Source organism: Entelurus aequoreus, linkage group LG05, assembly GCF_033978785.1.
Source record: "Entelurus aequoreus isolate RoL-2023_Sb linkage group LG05, RoL_Eaeq_v1.1, whole genome shotgun sequence".
Classification (NCBI taxonomy): Eukaryota; Metazoa; Chordata; class Actinopteri; order Syngnathiformes; family Syngnathidae; genus Entelurus; species Entelurus aequoreus.
Window position 1 is genome coordinate 41894929 of NC_084735.1, and position 18927 is coordinate 41913855.

General features: G+C 41.1%; 1 protein-coding gene across 2 annotated transcripts in view; it reads right to left on the reverse strand.

Moving 5' to 3' along the window:
* Positions 1-9265: 9265 nt before the first annotated feature.
* Positions 9266-18927, reverse strand: part of gabrb4 (gamma-aminobutyric acid type A receptor subunit beta4) — a 154990-nt gene continuing 145328 nt past the window's right edge. The window contains exons 8-10 of one of the 2 annotated variants that reach the window (XM_062048127.1): positions 17303-17559; positions 16672-16761; positions 9266-11376 (exon numbers count right to left, since the gene is read on the reverse strand). In XM_062048127.1, the coding sequence (XP_061904111.1) occupies positions 11023-11376; positions 16672-16761; positions 17303-17559 (701 nt within the window). In that variant the 3' untranslated portion in view covers positions 9266-11022. The remainder of the gene's footprint in view (positions 11377-16671; positions 16762-17302; positions 17560-18927) is intronic. The other variant, XM_062048128.1, reaches the window with a different exon arrangement.

The window sequence follows — 18927 nt, forward strand, 5'->3', positions numbered from 1 at the left end:
CATTAGTAAATCTATACAGCAATTATAGGCATCTACATCAACAATATGATTTGCCTTAGTGGCTGGACAGGACAAAAAAAAAGAAAAAATAATACAAACTCAATGTAATGGGAGTACAAGTAGTATTTCTTCTCACCAAAATAATCAGGTAAAAATAAAGTACTCTAACAAGTACAATTTATCCAAACAATGACTTAACTAAATGTAACGTGCTATAGCATATCTCTAATGGGGACTACTATTGCAGAGAGTAGTTATATATGAAAATGTCCTGATATGTTATATTAGTCCAGACATGAGTTTCCTTTACTGTATAAGCCTTTATTTGTAAAAAGTCTGTTGTTCGAATGATAACCCTTTTTTATACCACATACTTGAACATCTTGCATTTGTAAAAAAAACACTTTTTGTTCAAACACCTAAAAAATCTGATTGACACTATAACATTAATTTGCACTGACAAAAATAAAGGGATAAACAAATAAATAACACAGTTCCATACCGCACAAATGTTGATTTCCATGGGTACCGATACGCCAAACAAAATCAAACACCTCATTAAACAACTGAATCAAATAAGCGCTCCAATATGAACAAAAACAATTACGATACAATTTTTTTTTTTTTTCTTCCAATGCCATTTATGTCAGATGAATTACATTTTCCTTTTTATGATAAAACATCAACAAGAATAACAATCCATAACAAATGCAACAAATACAACAAATTAGAAACACAGGAATGAAGCAAATGTTCTAATTTATACTCCAAAAATAAACAGCCTGTTGGTTTTGTGTGATTAAGGGTGTGTGTGTGTGTGTGTGTGTGTGCGTGTTGTTTTTTTTGCTAATTTTCGTGAGTGAAAATTGTGACCTGGTCTCCCTGGTTGGCAACTTTCACAGAGGGAGGCACACTAACTGGGAAGCCTTTTGCAAGTGTTGTCCACACGGCAATCAACAATTATAACCAGATGCGGGCTCATTACAGGGAAAATAGAGGGAACACCCACTCACTGTGCAATCACATGGCTTATGTCGGATGCTACAGATGGCACATCCTTTACATCCTTTGTAGCTGAAGAGTGACTGATGTGTGAGCTAAACCTGACCAAACTATAGCATCTATTCCAAATTATGTCATTTACAACAAGTACATTTTGTGATTCACGCAAATCCCAACATGTACATTAGGTGTTTACATTTTATTGTTTTTTATTACGAAACATTTGTTTAACAAGAGCTGGCTGTAAAACAAGTGCAATTTGAGCATGTAAACACTGGATCTTCCGTATCCTGGCTGTGGTGAGGAATCATATGATGCGGAGAGCTAAATGCCTTTAAAAATAGGGATAGGAAAATTAACATTGCAGAGCTCAGGTCATGCTAAACAGAACATTGGTGTATACAAAATAATGAATGCACCAACACAAGTTCTTCCAATAGTGAGAAGTCTGTCAGCCTTGGTTTGGGCTTTGGTGGATGAAATTTTCATGCATGGATTGAGACCCATGCTCATCTAAATATGGCGCTCGTACTTCCTCAATATTCAGAGTCTCTTTAACCCTGTGGTGCAATAAGGTCACTACAGTGCACAGATTTTCAAAAACTATTTTCTCATATGCATGAGTCTTAACATAATGTAATGCATTGTGCCATACAATGCCACCCATTGGTCAGTTGTCGTAAGTTAAAAAAAAACTAGCAAAAAAAAAAAAAAAAGTAAGTAAAGAGTAATATAAACGTTTAAATTTCCGAGTATATGTGTCCACTAAATTGGATATCATTCATTTTTGGCTATATTTTGATAGCTATGTATAGTATTATTGTGATTTTGTTGGTTTTAAAAATATTTCACATGCAGTAATGTTTTCACTGCAAATTAATGAATGTATGTTAATTGAAAGCCATTTTTTTATTAGACCACAGCAATAGTTTGTGGATCGGTGCTTCGAAAATAGTTGTTTTTAAAGTCAAGAGTCTGAATGTTTTTCAATGCATCCAACCGTATTGCAATACAGCAGTAACTCAACTTAAGAGCGTTTTGTGTTAAGAGTGGTCGCTCTGCTAATTGTTATGCTTAAGGTTGCAAGCAAATATTTGAGTCATAAGCATCCTTGCCATTAGTTGGGTGTACAAAATGTCACAGTAAACCCCATAAGATCTGCCCAAAACAATCTGGTCTTACTCACTAGCAGTAGTTTATAGCTAGAGATTGACGAAGAAGTGGAAAATATTAATTTAATTAGAAAAATAAATAATCCAAAACTTGACTCAGCGTGTCGCCAACTTGTAGAAGCAATTCAAGCTCATCACTGCTTGTCTGCACCATACTGAGGCAGAGTGAGTCTTACGCCAGCTAATACTGTTAAAATAGTATCCAAACGGTGGACATTTATCTAGAAAAAGATGGAAAAGCTGCTTACGATGTGTTTGACGGAGATGCAGCTGGAAGGAGATACAGCAGGAGTCTACTCTCCCAGGTAAATACTGTACCTTATTATTACATTACTTCATGTAACTACTGTAGTTGTTAGTAGTACATTCTATTGTATTGTTTTTATACAATATTGCTTGTCAAAAAGTTATTTTTTCTTTTCATAATAGATATAATATGTTAAAAGTGTGTTTCTTGGGGGGGCAAGCATCGATTAAATATATTTTAATTCATTTCAATGGGAGACATGGATTTGAAATACGAGTGTTTTGAGTTAAGAGCTCCGTCACAGAACCAATAAATCTCCTAAATTGAGGTACCACTGTATGTTAAATTAGATATGTCAACATAAATCATTAAAAAAATATGTTATACTCATCACAGAATAATTTTTCATCAATTATGCCTAAAGAATGTTGTTCACCTTAGTGGACATTTCACTAACTCCTTAAAATATTAATGTTTTTCATGCCTAGAGAGAAATAACACTTGAGGAAAGAATTCCTGAAGTAGGTTATTATAATTTCAGAATTTGTGCGTCATAGGGTTGAGGCTTTATTTACTTGTACTTGCGTGGATATTTTTTGTTTAGGGCCACGACTGAAAAAAAAATAAATAATAATAATTAAGTCGTATGATATGAGAAAAATGTCAGGAAAAAATGTTGATTGTAAGGCAATAATTTTACGACTCTGAAATTGTCATATTACTATCATAAAACTTGCATTGGAACAGAGATTATCAACGATTTTGTCAATGAAAAAACAACAGAAAAATCAATATTTTGGCACATTCTCACTAACATCAGTGTGAACAGAATTATTGTGCAAACTGACTGGCACAATTTCTGTGTGGGTTTGCTGGATGTTCTAACCAGAAATGTTTTGAACAATGATTTGTTGAAAGACTAATATAAGCCACGTCCACACGAACGAAGGACATTTTCAAAATAGCAGATTTGCCCCTCGAAGGTATTTAAAAAATGTCTATCTACATAAAAATGTGTTCACTGGCTGCCATGTTCATTTTGTCCACTCAAATGGCGGACACACTGTAACACTTTCATGTACAATGGCATGTAAATTATCCTCAAGATTAGCGCACACTTACACAGAGCCTAGAAAACAGCATCATTTTGTATTTATTGCCTGTGCATATAATAAGATCCGTAAGTAATTGCATGTTCTGTTGCTAGATGGCGTTTAAAAACATGAGATAATGCTGCGCATTTCTTATGGCATGAATTAAGATGCTCAGTTGACACACTAGCGCCAAAGCCAGAATTTTTTCAAATCTCTACTCTGGGTGGAATATTTCAAAAACTCAGTTTTTGAGGACAAACAACTAAATATTTGTCCTTTGCACTTTTTAACGTCCAAACATAATGTTACTCTATTGAATGCTGACAAGTCAAACACAAGCGGCGAGTGGAAAACGACCGATCAGCTTGTCTCTTTAGCTCATTGATTGTTTTTGTGGGACTGCCTTCTTGCCAATGTGACTATGGTTGACAGCACGCAGCAGTTGACCAAGCAGCAGTCAAATGTGAGATAAGGGCAAGTTGGTCTCCACACAGCAATATGAATTACGAACAAGTAGCACAAATACAAAATCCAGACAAGACGAGTCCAGAGCTCCACCCAAATGTAGTTATAAAGGGTACTCACAAAAATCGTTTCACACCTGAATCACAATTATTATTATTCAAATTATGAATCAAATACCAATTTTCAAAATGTGATTAAAAAAATAAATAGATATTACATTTTAAAAAATATGTTTTTTGGCCAGTCGTGATGTTGTTACCGTTACAGCGGACACGGTTTCATTCCCAGCAAGGACATGCGAGGCAAACATTAAACTAAATCATAATGCAATCTTGAAAAAGCCAAATAAAGTAAGTTATTTCATTCTGTTATTGTTCTTGTTTTGTACAAAAAAGTAATTATTGAACATTTTGTTCATTAATATTACTCCAAAACATGCACCTTATTACCTCAACCCACGTACGCAAGCCCATTGTGACCCCAACCCCCACCCCCATTTCTGAAATTCTAATTTAGTCCCTGCCGAAACGCATAGAAAAATATAAATTTTTGAAATATCCATCTTTGTGCGGACATAGCCTAAGCCAAATCTCAAGAGCGAGCATGTGTGTGTGTGTGTGTGTGTGTGTGTGTGTGTGTGTGTGTGTGTGTGTGTGTGTGTGTGTGTGAATGTCGCCTGTTCCATTCAAATCACATGGTAACCTTCTTGTAATTTGACTTTTTATTTCAGCGTGACCTTAATACTTTGGGGCAATTTTATCTATCCTGTTTTTGTTCTGAAAATTCACTGTCAAAGGAGCAAACATAACAAACTAGTACTAAAACTATATTTGACATACATATGCAAAGTTCTGTTGTTGGCAAGGGAGCAGCTGCACTAGGGCACTTAGCTAAGTGCCCTATTTCAAGGGCACACTAGTTTTGTTTTATTTTGTTGAGGAACAGGAAGGAACATCCCACTCGCCTTCTTAAGGCATATCCTGCTCCTCTAGCCTCTATAAGCCAGCTTGGCCATAATGCCCTTCTTTGTAAATATACTGTACATATAGTAAAGTGAGACATGACTGGGTCACGAGTTGATGGCTGAGGTAAACACGGCAGCTTCCTGGTACTGCAAAATCCTATTATTGGTGACCGGGGCGACTAGAAAATTTCATTCAAGGTGACGCCATCCCATTTGCTGACAGTGAGCCAAAGCCGTCTGCCAACATAAGCTTTGCACTTGAGGGGACATCGTGAACCTGGACAGAGTCTCCACAAACTCCCTCACTGGAAGAGGACTTGTTGATTTCTCCATTATTTTGTTCACACTTATTGTGATTTCTTCTTTCATTTTTTTCTTCTTCTTCTTGGTTTCATTTGCAGAAGTATGCCAATGCTAGAAAAGCGGTCCATGCCATTAGCAGTGAGGCTAGCTGGTATTTACGAACTGCCATGTTTTGTTCATGCATTAAGAATTATTAAGTGAAAGAGATCATATTTACAGTACAATTCACATGTAATTACACATATACACTAGAGGCAAGAAAATTCACATTGAACTCAGATCAACACTTTTTCCCCTCCTCTCCACCTTCAACATGTATCAAATGAAACGTATGGTCTCTCAAAAGTAAACAGAAGGTACTCACAGCTTTTTGAGGGTGATTGTACTAATTCTATGCAGTGAGGGCAAATATATGTGGATGCATGCAAAGTTTGTTATTGTGGATGGTAAAAAAAAAGCATGGCACATTTGATTTCTTAAGTTAGTTTGCAAATACAAAGAAAATGACTTTTCTTGCACTGGGCCAAACAGCTGCTCTGACTCAAAGTGAAATAACTAAGAAAAAAAAAACTGGTCTATACAGTCTCTTACCTCCTTCATTATTCTACTTTAGGTGCAAAGTCACCTAAAGTGACACAACTTCACATTTGATGTAAGCAAAACGATTGGCGAAATATCTCCTCATTGGACACAGCTGTTTGGGAATTTAACAAATATACAGGCTGCCAGTTACAAATGGTAATTGTGAAAAATGTACTCTTCTTTAACAGAGGAGCTCACTTACAGGAGCGTATGACTTAAAAACAAAATAAAGTAGGTGTACAATCCGCACCTAATCACTGATAAGTGATTTTGAATTTCAGTAAATTAACGGTTAGGTATTTACAAACATTATCATCTACAAGATGTCAACCTTTTGGACCCTTGCATTATACTACCATCTGACTAGTATTCCGTTTTTGGAGACATTTTATGCATTTGCACTGATTACTTATTGTTACTAAATGACTCAGTCCTCAAGTGGAATATAATTTTTTTAAACCACTGGATAGACAAAAGTATTGAGAAACACCTCTTAAGGCTGAAATATGCCTTTGCATCACATAGTTTGCTTTGATGGATAGTGGCAAAGCAAAACGAGCTGTGATTAGTCTGCTTTTTTAGTACGGCATTTCAGGGTTTTCCGACTCGTCCGTACTCGGCCTCGACTTGTTCACTCACGTTTGCGAACGTCTTCTCCTGACAATAAAAGTGACAGGTGTTTCAAAATGATTAGTTCCAGCTCCAACAAGAATGCAGATGTGGCTTCAGTCGGCATTGTTTAGTACAATACTACACACAGGGGCGCCGCTAGGGATTTTGGGCCCCATGAAAAGAATCTTTACAGGGCCCCCTGTATTATAATTTCATCATCATTAGGGGCCTCTCTAGGCCCCCCTCCATCATGGGCCTCTAGAATCCGTCTTCTTTACCCCCACTTTTCGGCGCCCCTGACTCCACACAGTAATCTAATAGCTAATCAACAAGAGTTGTGGTTGCTCACTCAGGAAAACACTGCCCTCGAGCGTTTTGGCGGAGAATTGCGTGTCACACGTCAAACCCCCGTGAAGAGCGATAATCAGAAATAGAATGACATTTTTTGGCCAAGTATGTTTAACACACAAGGTATTTGACTCGGTAGACTGTGCTCTCTTTGCGTTTTTCTTTGTTTCTTGCATAGAACAAACGAATCAAGACTGAAACGAAACTGATACAATTATTAATTTGTATATGTCCAGCTACCATTACTTTTGAACTATAATACACTATGTTTTTTCCCACGCTTTGAACCCTTTATACAATGCTGGAGCTAATTTACGCATTTTTTCTGGTTCATGAGCTTCACTTGCTGCTAATTAATTTAGCCTCGTCACATTAAAACAAATGCACTCACACAATCAATAAGGCAGCCGTGGAGCGTGTTATGGACTCACCCTCGTTTTTAAGAAGAAACAACAAAATGCACAAAACGCAGCCTCAAAGCCAAAAGCGAATGACCCGACCATCGGAAAAGGCAAACAGCTGCCGCATGGAACGGAAATCCACCACCAGTAAGGGGCCCCAAAAGGTCTGACTGCCGCGCACCGAAGACAACAAATTCAGTGGTTTCAACAGGAGGAGGACAAAGACAGCGCTCAATGTAAGCTACTGTGTGCAAGCACTGTCATACATTAAATTTGTGAATACACACAAGCGCCTGTTTCATGTTTCAGTGGCCCCGTTTACACTGCACACCAAATTTGATTTCTTTGCCCTTAAGTGACCCAGATCGGATTTTTTTTTGCCAGTCTTAACGCTCCAAAGTGCTTAAAATCTGATCTTTTCGCATCAGATTTAGGCCACATTGGGGCCGGTGCGCGTTTACACTGGAGTCTGATAAAAATCACATTTTACTTGCAATGTAAACAGTCAGCTAGAAAAAATCAGATCTCAAAAGAAACCGATTTGGGCCACTTTGGCCTGCAGTGTGAACATAGTCAATGTGTACACTTGCGGCTTATAGACTTGTGCCGCCAATACAATAAATAAATAATAAATAAATGTAGGTACCAAATAAGATTTATCCAAAAATTAGGTGGGTACAACTTATATTTATGTGCACTCTATAACCCAGAAATTACTTTAACCACCTTGCTGCAAATAAATACCGTATTGGACTTAAGTGTCATGATTAGTGTGACACTTTTTGTGTTGTTTTCCTGTGTTTAGTGTTTTGTTCCACTTCCTGTTTTGGTTAGGTCTTGCAGTGACTTGAACACTAATTCTGAGCGCTGTTCTCCTCACCTGCTCTTGATTAGTGATCAGGGGATTACCTGCCTATGATAACTAATTAGGATGGTTTACCTGTCAGTGTCGCGTTCCTTCGCTTGTCTATTGAGAGTAGTCTGAATTAAAAGACCTTATCTGCATGCCTATCATCTCTGCAACCTGACAACACGCCAACAGCAACCATGCGGTTAAGAATATCATATATACTCATCACCTAAGGCAGGGGTCGGCAACCCGCGGCTCCGGAGCCGCATGCGGCTCTTTGACCACTCTGATGCGGCTCAGCTGCATACTTGCCGACCCTCCCGATTTTCCCAGCAGCTTACTTACGATCTCCGTGCCTCTCCTAGAAATCCCTCGAGGAAAACATTTTCACCTTAACAACTGAATTAAGGGCATACCCTGATGGCTCTGCATTTATTGTTCTCTATAGGTTGTACAAACTGCATGCCAGACAGATCCCATGTTGAGCTTGGACTCGTACATGTAGGAGACAGCAAGGCATACTTGTTCAACAGCCACACAGTTTACACTGACGGTTGCCGTATAAAACAACTTTAACACTGTTAGGTTACAAATATGCGCCACACTGTGAACCCACACCAAAAAAGAATGGCAAACACATTTCTGGAGAACCTGCGCACCTTAACACAACATACACACAACACAAGAAATACCCAGAATGCCATGCAGCCCTGACTCCAAACCCCCCCACACATCAATCCCCCCCCCACCCCCCCACCCCTCAGTGCGTCGGTTGAGGTGGGCGGGGTTTGGTGGTAGCTGAAGAGTCAGGGCTGCATGGCATTCTGGGTATTTGTTTTGTTGTGTTTATGTTGTGTTACAGTGCGGATGTTCTCCAGAAATGTGTTTGTCATTATTTTTTAGTGTGGTGCATATTTGTAACGTAACAGTGTTAAAGTTTTTTTCTACGGCCACCGTCAGTGTAAACTGTGTGGCTGTTGACCAAGTATGCCTTGCTGTCACTGACACGTGTAAACAGAAGCTGCATTCAACATGTGTGACTGAGCAGGTGAGCTATATTTGCAGACTGTAGAGGGAACTAAAAGCGGTGCTATCAAGTCCTGCACCTTCAGGAGTCTCCCGGTAAAATTGGGAACGTTGGCAAGTATGATGCTGTCATTCGCCATTCATATAGACCTCGCGGGCCGCGTTAACATTAGGTTGTCATAATAAGGTGCGTCATATTTCTGAGTTGGCCATGTCGATAAATTCGAACACTACCGCCACCTAGCTGGAGTGTATTGCTCAAGCACCTCACAAGTCATCATTTTAGAAAACACTTAACTTCGTGACCTCGTTCACACTACAGATCAGTTCCTATTATTTGCCCATATACGACCTGCATTGGTCTTTTTCATGTCAACGTGAACAGTGCAAATGCAGAATGTTTCATATCAGACCAAGACCACTTTTGTATGTGGAAATAAATCAAATATATATGCGATGCGTCCTCAATGTGAATGCTCCGGCGCTCAGGTTGCACTCATCTGACCAGAATAAGGTAATCAAAAAACGATAATCGCCAAAATAGATAGATTGTATGTGAATGGCCGCATTTTAGAAAAAATCTATCTTTTTAGCTATCTTTGCCAGGTCTCCCAATACTTTTATCCAGGTAGTGGTCCTATTTACCTATCTCCTTGCTCAAACAGATTCCAGTAAGAACCAACATTTTGTCAATTTTGCAATTTGCATTGGACGTCTTGCTGTTTTATTTCTTTCAATTTCTTGTTTCATTTTTCTAGAAACAAAACAATATTGCTTTTGGATTATTCAGGTTCTCTTAATTTCAATTACGATGTTTGGCTCCAAGTGACAGATATTTTGTTAATTTAGCTTAAAATTTGTTTTTCTCTTTTGCGCCCCACTGATGAAATGCTCCACAAACAAAGCATGAAAACTACCAAACTGTGGCCTGATAACGCTGACTCTTTTAAATATACATAATTGGTACATTTTTACTGTGGATTAGCTCGAACAAATCACAAAAAACAATACATCACTCCCTTCCCGGCCGCCCTCCCGCCCCAGTTCCTTTCGCAAACACAAAGATATGAACACTGAAATAAACAATACATAGAGAATACTGAGTGATAAAAATGTACATAGTGCTTTTTTTTTTGTCAAATTGAGTAATGCAAACCTTTTGACTCTTATCTCATAATGCCCTAGCTCTAGAACAAGTTCTGACATTCTTTGAAAATCACAGTATTTTTCAAGACAAACTACACTTATCAGCACTTGTTTTTGAACCAAAGCAGACATTAGACCACGCTTCCTCCCATCACCTGAAAATAACTTGACCGAGAGAAGGGATTTAGAAGTTTTGCGTGGACTCTGGCGCACAAACGTGGCGGGTCAAACATCCCGGTCGATGTCTGATCGACAGAACGCTACGAATCCCGGAAAATATGTAGAAATTAAAAATAAATTAGGTTGCTGTACATGGTGGAACCGCAGATTCCCGTGCACCTGGTATCCATGGGCTACATATGGCCCGGGGGACCCAGACAACCACTACTGATTTCATGAGCTGCAGTAGAGAATCACTAAAAAGTCAATGTTGGTATCTTCTCGTCATCATGGGCTTCTCCTCCTTCTTCCATTTTTTTTGTAGCAAAAATATCATGCAGTCTTTTAGTTCCAAAAATCCGCACTGGGATCTTTACGTCCATATGTCCGTTTCAGGAGGAAAAAAGGAACTTTGAAATTCTTCTCTCGCAATTAATTTTAAACATTCAAGTCATCCCGTTAATACTTTGTACAGCAGAAAAGTCCTTCGGGTTGGTGTGTGTGTGTATATATAAATATAATATACTGTATAGAAATATGCATATACATATGTTCAACCTGTATATGTGTATACATATTTTGGAACTGTATCAAAGCCAATTCACCAATGTGCTCTCGAAATATGGCCCATGATTCCTAGTGGGATGCACATCAATTCACATAGTATAACCAGTAAATTAGGTTGAAGAATCCAAAAGTGATGGGAAATATGACCCGGGACCACTTGTCAATGGTGCTTACATCTGACAGGTTTGGGATTTTTAGCTTGAGCTTGGACGAGCGTCGCCGTAGTCGACAGTTGGCCCGGCTTCGCATAGTGCTCCGATCCAGCGAGTGGTGGCTGAAACCATCTCGGGGCGCCATGGGCTTCCTGAATTGGACCCCGGAGCTGTCGAAGGACATGACGGAATTCCGAGAGTCACTAACGCTGCTTCTCACGTCAGAAGGCATCACTTCGTTGTTCATTTCCAGAGTGGAGAGGAGAATGTTGCCGTACGCGTCCACCTGCGACGGAGGCCAAGAGACACAAAGCGTCATGTCGGGTTGGGTTTTGGAGCGGAATCCCAAATTTCCCACAGCTATAAAGCTTATCTGACCCTCCAACCCTCACTAAAGCAGGGATGATATGAAATGTTATTTTTGGCATGCAACATCATAGCTTTTGTATTAATAACAAGGGATTTCCCATGATTCCAAAGAAGTTGGGGCAACATTATACGTAGTAATTTACTCAGTATAATACTCATGTTGTACTTTGGATTCTGAATGTGATGCTGGCAACACAATGACAGATACAAGTGCACATTTATGACTTTTAATACTTTACCTGTTTGTTTTTTTAAGATATAGAAACCGTTCTTGTAGAGAGCAATAATTGTTCACTATGGGGTAACAAGTGTCACTGATTGTCCATCCATCCATCCATCTTATTCCGCTTATCCGAAGTCGGGTCGCGGGGGAAGCAGCCTAAGCAGGGAAGCCCAGACTCTCCTCTCCCCAACCACTTCGTCCAGCTCTTCCCGGGGGATCCCGAGGCGTTCCCAGGCCAGCCGGGAGACATAGTCTACCCAACGTGCCCTGGGTCTTCCCCATGGCCTCCTACCGGTCGGACGTGCCCTAAACACCTCCCTAGGAAGGCGTTCGGGTGGCATCCTGACCAGATGCCCGAACCACCTCTCCTGGCTCCTCTCGATGTGGAGGAGCAGCGGCTTTACTTTGAGCTCCCCCCGGATGGCAGAGCTTCTCACCCTATCTCTAAGGGAGAGCCCTGCCACCCGGGGGGGGGGGGGGGGGGGGGGGGGGAACTCAATTCGGCCGCTTGTACCCGTGATCTTGTCCTCTCGGTCATAACCCAAAGCTCATGACCATAGCTGAGGATGGGAACGTAGATCGACCGGTAAATTGAGAGCTTTGCCTTCTGGCTCAGCTCCTTCTTCACCACAACGGATCGATACAGCGTCCGCATTACTGAAGACGCTGCACCGATCCGCCTGTCGATCTCACAATCCACTCTCCCCCCACTCGTGAACAAGACTCCAAGGTACTTGAACTCCTCCACTTGGGGAAGGGTCTCCTCCCCAACCTGGAGATGGCACTCCACCCTTTACCGGGCGAGAACCATGAACTCAGACTTGGAGGTGCTGATTCTCATCCCAGTCGCTTCACACTTGGCTGCGAACCAATCCAGTGAGAGCTGAAGATCCTGGCCAGATGAAGCCATCAGGAACACATCATCTGCAAAAAGCAGAGACCTAATCCTGCAGCCACCAAACCAGATCCCCTCAACGCCTTGACTGTGCCTAAAAATTCTGTCCATAAAAGTTATGAAAATAATCAGTGACAAAGGGCAGCCTTGGCGGAGTCCAACCCTCACTGGAAATGGGTCCGACTTACTGCCGGCAATGCAGACCAAGCTCTGACACTGATTATACAGGGAGCGGACCGTCAAAATAAGACAGTCCAATACCCCATACTCTCTGAACACTTCCCACAGGACTTCCCAAGGGACACGGTCGAATGCCTTTTCCAAGTCCACAAAGCACATGTAGACTGGTGGGCAAACTCCCATGCACCCTCCAGGACCTTGCCGAGAGTATAGAGCTGGTCCACAGTTCCACGACCAGGACGAAAACCACACTGTTCCTCCTGAATCCGTAGCCTCCTCTCCAGTACACCTGAATAGACCTTACCGGGAAGGCTGAGGAGTGTGATCCCACGATAGTTGGAACACACCCTCCGGTTCCCCTTCTTAAAGAGAGGAACCACCACCCCAGTCTGCCAATCCAGAGGTACCGCCCCCGATGTCCACGCGATGCTGCAGAGTCTTGTCAACCAAAACAGCCCCACATTATCCAGAGCCTTAAGGAACTCCGGGCGGATCTCATCCACCCCCGGGGTGCCACAGAGGAGCTTTTTAACTACCTCAGCAACCTCAGCCCCAGAAATTGGAGAGCCTACCACAAATTCCCCAGGCACGGCTCCCTCATAGGGAGACGTGTTGGTGGGATTGAGGAGGTCTTCGAAGTATTCCCTCCACCGATCCACAACATCTGCAGTCGAGGTCAGCAGTACACCATCCTGACCATACACGGTGTTGACAGTGCACTGCTTCCCCTTCCTGAGGCGGCGGATAGTGGTCCAGAATCGCTTCAAAGCCGTCTGGAAGTCGTTTTCCATGGCTTCCCCGAACTCCTCCCATGTCCAAGTTTTTGACTCCGCGACCGCTGAAGAAGCACACTGCTTGGCCTGTCAGTACCTTTCCGCTGCCTCCGGAGTCCTATGAGCCAAAAGAACTCGATAGGACTCTTTCTTTAGCTTGACGGCATCCCTCACCTCCGGTGTCCACCAACGGGTTCTAGGATTACCGCCACAACAGGCACCAACTACCTTGCGGCCACAGCTCCAATCAGCCGCCTCGACAATAGAGGTGCGGAACATGGTCCACTCGGATTCATTGTCCAGCACCTCCCTCGTGACATGTTCAAAGTTCTTCCGGAGGTTGGAATTGAAACTCTCTCTGACAGGAAAGTCTGCTAGATGTTCCCAGCAGACCCTCACACTGCGTTTGGGCCTGCCAGGTCTGTCCGGCATCCTCCCCCACCATCGCAGCCAACTCACCACCAGGTGGTGATCGGTAGAAAGCTCCGCCCCTCTCTTCACCCGAGTGTCCAAAACATGAGGCTGCAAATCCGTAGACACAACTACAAAGTCGATCATGGGTGTCCTGGTGCCAAGTGCACATATGTACACCCTTATGTTTGAACATGATGTTTGTTTTGGACAATCTGTGACGAGCACAAAAGTCCAATAACAAAACACCACTCAGGTTCAGATCCGGGCGGCCATTCGTCCCAATCATGCCTCTCCAGGTTTCACTGTCGTTGCCAACATGAGCGTTGAAGTCCCCCAGTAGGACAAGGGAATCACCCGGGGGAGCACTTTCTAGTACTCCCTCGAGTGTATCCAAAAAGGGTGGGTACTCTGAACTGCTGTTTGGTGCGTAAGCACAAACAACAGTCAGGACCCGTCCCCCTACCCGAAGGTGGAGGGAAGCTACCCTCTCATCCACCGGGTTGAACTCCAACGTGCAGGCTTTGAGCGAGGGGGCAACAAGAATTGCTACCCCAGCCCGTCGCCTCTCACTGCGTGCAACGTCAGTGTGGAAGAGAGTCCAGCCCCTCTCGAGAGAACTGGTTCCAGAGCCCTTGCTGTGCGTCAAAGTGAGTCTGACTATATCCAGCCGGAACTTCTCCACCTCGCACACCAGCTCAGGCTCCTTCCCCCCCCAGCGAGATGACATTCCACGTCCCAAGAGCTAGCTTATGTAGTTTATGTAACCATTACACAATCACACACTGATTGTGTAGTGGTTTATCCTGACTGAGCTTGGTTCAGTCCCCAGTCAGTGATAATTGCTAGTCTATATCAGTGGTTCTTAACCTTGTTGGAGGTACCGAACCCCACCAGTTTCATATGCGCATTCACCGAACCCTTCTTTAGTGAAAAAAAAAAATATATATATATATATATATATATATATATATATTTTCAAATTCAAGACAAAGTTACCGTATATGTTTTGGTAACACTTTAGTATGGGGAACATATTCTAAGTAACAAAGACTTAATTTAGAGTTATTTGGACACTAAGGGAACATATTCTAAGTAACAAAGACTTAATTTAGAGTTTTTTGGACACTTAGGGAACATATTCTAAGACTTTAGTTATTTAGACACTAGGGGAACATATTCAAAGTACCAAATACTTAATTTAGAGTTATTTGGACACTAGGGGAACATATTCTAAGTAAAAAAGACTTAATTTAGAGTTATTTGGACACTAGGGGAACATATTCTAAGTAACAAAGACTTAATTTAGAGTTATTTGGACAATAGGGGAACATATTCTAAGTAACAAAGACTTCATTTAGAGTTATTTGGACACTAGGGGAACATATTCTAAGTAACACATACTTAATTTAGAGTTATTTGGACACTAGGGGAACATATTCAAAGTAACAAAGACTTAATTTAGAGTTATTTGGACACTAGGGGAACATATTCTAAGTAACAACGACTTATTTTAGAGTTATTTGGACACTAGGGGAACATATTCTAAGTAACAAAGACTTAATTTAGAGTTATTTGGACACTAGGGGAACATATTTTAAGTAGCAAAGACTTAATTTAGAGTTATTTGGACACTAGGAGAACATATTCTAAGTAATAAAGACTTAATTTAGAGTTATTTGGTTAGGGTTAGGGTCAGGGTTAGAGGGTTAGGGTTATAATAAGGCCATGCCGAATAAGGCATTAATAAGTACTTAATAATGACTAGTTAAGAGCCAATATGTTACTAATTTGCATGTTAAAAAGCAACTAATTAATGGTGAATATGTTCCCCATACTAGTGTTACCATGTTTTTTTTACAGGTGCATACAATGAACCGTGCATGAACATTACCTTGTTCAAACAACAAAACCAACACAGTGCATGAACTCACAACAAATTACACACCTGCAAACCAGTCAGCTGTTGCCGTATCCGTAATACGCCGATAGGGAGAAGTTTGTATTTACACGATGAGTCGGGTGTGTTTTGACCTCCGCCAAACCCCTGAGGCCAACTCACCGAACCCCTAGGGTTCGATCGAACCCAGGTTAAGAACCACTGGTCTATATGTACCCTAATTGAAAGCCGACCAATCCACAGTCTAGTACACTGGGATAGACTGCAGCTGGCCGGAACTCGCAACAGGATAGACAACTGAGGATAGATACTTAAAGAAGAACCATACTTTTTTGGGAATTTTGCCAATCATTCACAATCCTTATGAGAGACAAGAACATTCTATTCTAATTTATAATTAAAGCTGCGAGCAGCGTTGAGAAATATATAAATTAATAATAAATTAATATATATATATATATATATATATATATATATATATATATATATATATATATATATATATATATATATATATATACATACTTCATAGATTTACTGTTACAAGTGGCCCTCTGAAGGCAGTCATAACTGCGATGTGGCGCTCAATGAAAACCAGTTTTAGACACCCCTATAGTAATCTTCTTTCAACAGCTTTGCCTGCATCACATTCAGAACAAGTGGCTATTCACAAAAACGTTTGTAATTATGAATCTCTGACACTTTTTTTGTACTTTAAATTAACTGTTAAGTACCCTCCAACTTTTCTGGAGTCACAGTTAAGCAACTTTAAGCAAATGAGTCATAGTGAGGTCTGGCCTAAAGCTTATATGATTTCTAAATACATGTACCCCAACTTTTCTTTGTTCCTCGAGATACAGATTTCTTCGCTGTGTAAATGACCTGAAGGTGTTGGTTTGAAACGGCACGGAAATGGAGTCCTTGCAATGTGAAAGAAAAATGAAGAGAACATTTAAATGACTATCAGTACTGGCAAATAAGCACATTTTCATTCAATTACACAATGCATTAACACACACAGAAGCTTAGCATTAATATTCAACACACAGCAATAGGAAGCGTCATTCAGTCCCACCATTTTAACCTAAAATGTAATCACTAGGCCTCTGCATGCTCTATTTTGAAGTTGTTAATACAAGGTAGCAGGCCGAGAATGAATGAAGCCTACAGTATGGTGACAGCCACCTCAATAAGAAATGAGAATGTTTACGCCACTGTTGGGCTCGATTAATTGCTATCTCAATGAAAACGGGCTCAGTTCGATAAAAAGCAATCAGTGCTTGAGAGAAAAGCAATGGATGATGGTTGGTGAATGCATATTGGGCTGTCCAGGTACTGGCATACGTTTTCTTCGGGTAAAAGTATCAACTACTAATAGCTGTTTAAAATATTCAAAGTATGTTTTTAGCGTGAAGTATAGTGCAGTGGAATATAACAGAGGCGTCAGATGAAGATGCAAACCTGTTCCCTCAGGCGCTTCTCCTCGTATCTTGTGCGCTCATTGTTGACTTTGTTCAGCCTCTCATTGATTTGCTTCTGTTGCGCCGGGCCCCGGCCAAAGAACACGTAATTTACAAAGGCATATTCGAGCAGGGCCAGGAACACAAACACAAAACAGCCCATGAGGTAGACATCGATGGCTTTCACGTAGGGGATCTTTGGGAGAGTCTCCCTCAGGTGGGTGTTAATTGTTGTCATGGTGAGCACCGTTGTCACACCTGAATGCAGCAGCACACATAAACAGGGAAATTATTATAAAACACATTTCATCATTCACTGTCTTACACAATTTTATATGAATATCGAAGTCGCCTGATAAAAGTCACTTTGAAAAAAGTGTATATCAAGGGTAGTCATCCAATACAGTCGTACCTCAACTAAAGAGTCCCTCAACGTGAGTGTTTTGAGATAAGAGCTCTCGCTCGGCTTAAGTTGTACGCACAAATTTGAGTTACAAGCAAACTCACTGGTATTAGCTTATAGCTAGAGATCGACATACCGTATTTTTCGGATTATAAATCGCAGTTTTTTTCATAGTTTGGCCGGAGGTGCGATTTATACTCTGGAGCGACTTATGTGTGAAATCATTAACACATTACCGTAAAATATCAAATAATATTATTTATCTCATTCACGTAAGAGACTAGGTGTATATCAGCAACCGAAACCATCCTGTCCGGAATCAGAAATGCTGGAATAATTGGAACTGCAACTGAGGATGACTCTGACGTAAGCGACGTACCAATAGAAGAGGAAGCGTTGCATTGTCTACCTTTGGAGTTGGCAGAGTTGTTTAGAAGCGACACAGAGGAAGAAGATTTCATCGGATTTAGCGATTAGGAGTGACAGATTGTTTGGTAAACGTATAGCATGTTCTATATGTTATAGTTATTTGAATGACTCTTACCATAATATGTTACGTTAACATACCAGGCACGTTCTCAGTTCGTTATTTACGCGTCATATAACGTACACTTATTCAGCCTGTTGTTCACGATTCTTTATTTATTTTAAATTGCCTTTCAAATGTCTATTCTTGGTGTTGGATTTTATCAAATAAATTTCCCCCAAAAATACGACTTATACTCTGGTGTAGGGTTGGGCGATATATCGATATACTCGATATATCGCGGGTTTGTCTCTGTGCGATATAGAAAATGATTATATCGTGATATTCGAGTATACGTTCTCACGCAGTTGCTTTTAGCTGCGGGGCATTAAACTGCATGCGTTTCTCACTCTTTCCTGTCTCTCCTTCTCACAGAGACTTTAAAACAAGCGCACCTTCTTACACTCGTCACATACTGTCACGTGAGCAACGTCACACGCTCCCGCGGCGCGAGAGGTAGCTGCATTGTAACGTTAGATGTGATGCTAACAGCTAACGGTGTGGTTTGAGTGGTAATACGGGAGAAAGAAGGTGCGAATCTGGTAACAAATGGAGGAATAATTAATTCCCAAGAAAAACAGCACAGGGTCCATCGTCTAACGGTGGTTTGGCTTCAAGCGGGAATATGTCTTTACATGTCAACATCTACGTTCGGTGCCACACCAACTAAATGCCGAAGCAACTATTTCCACATCAA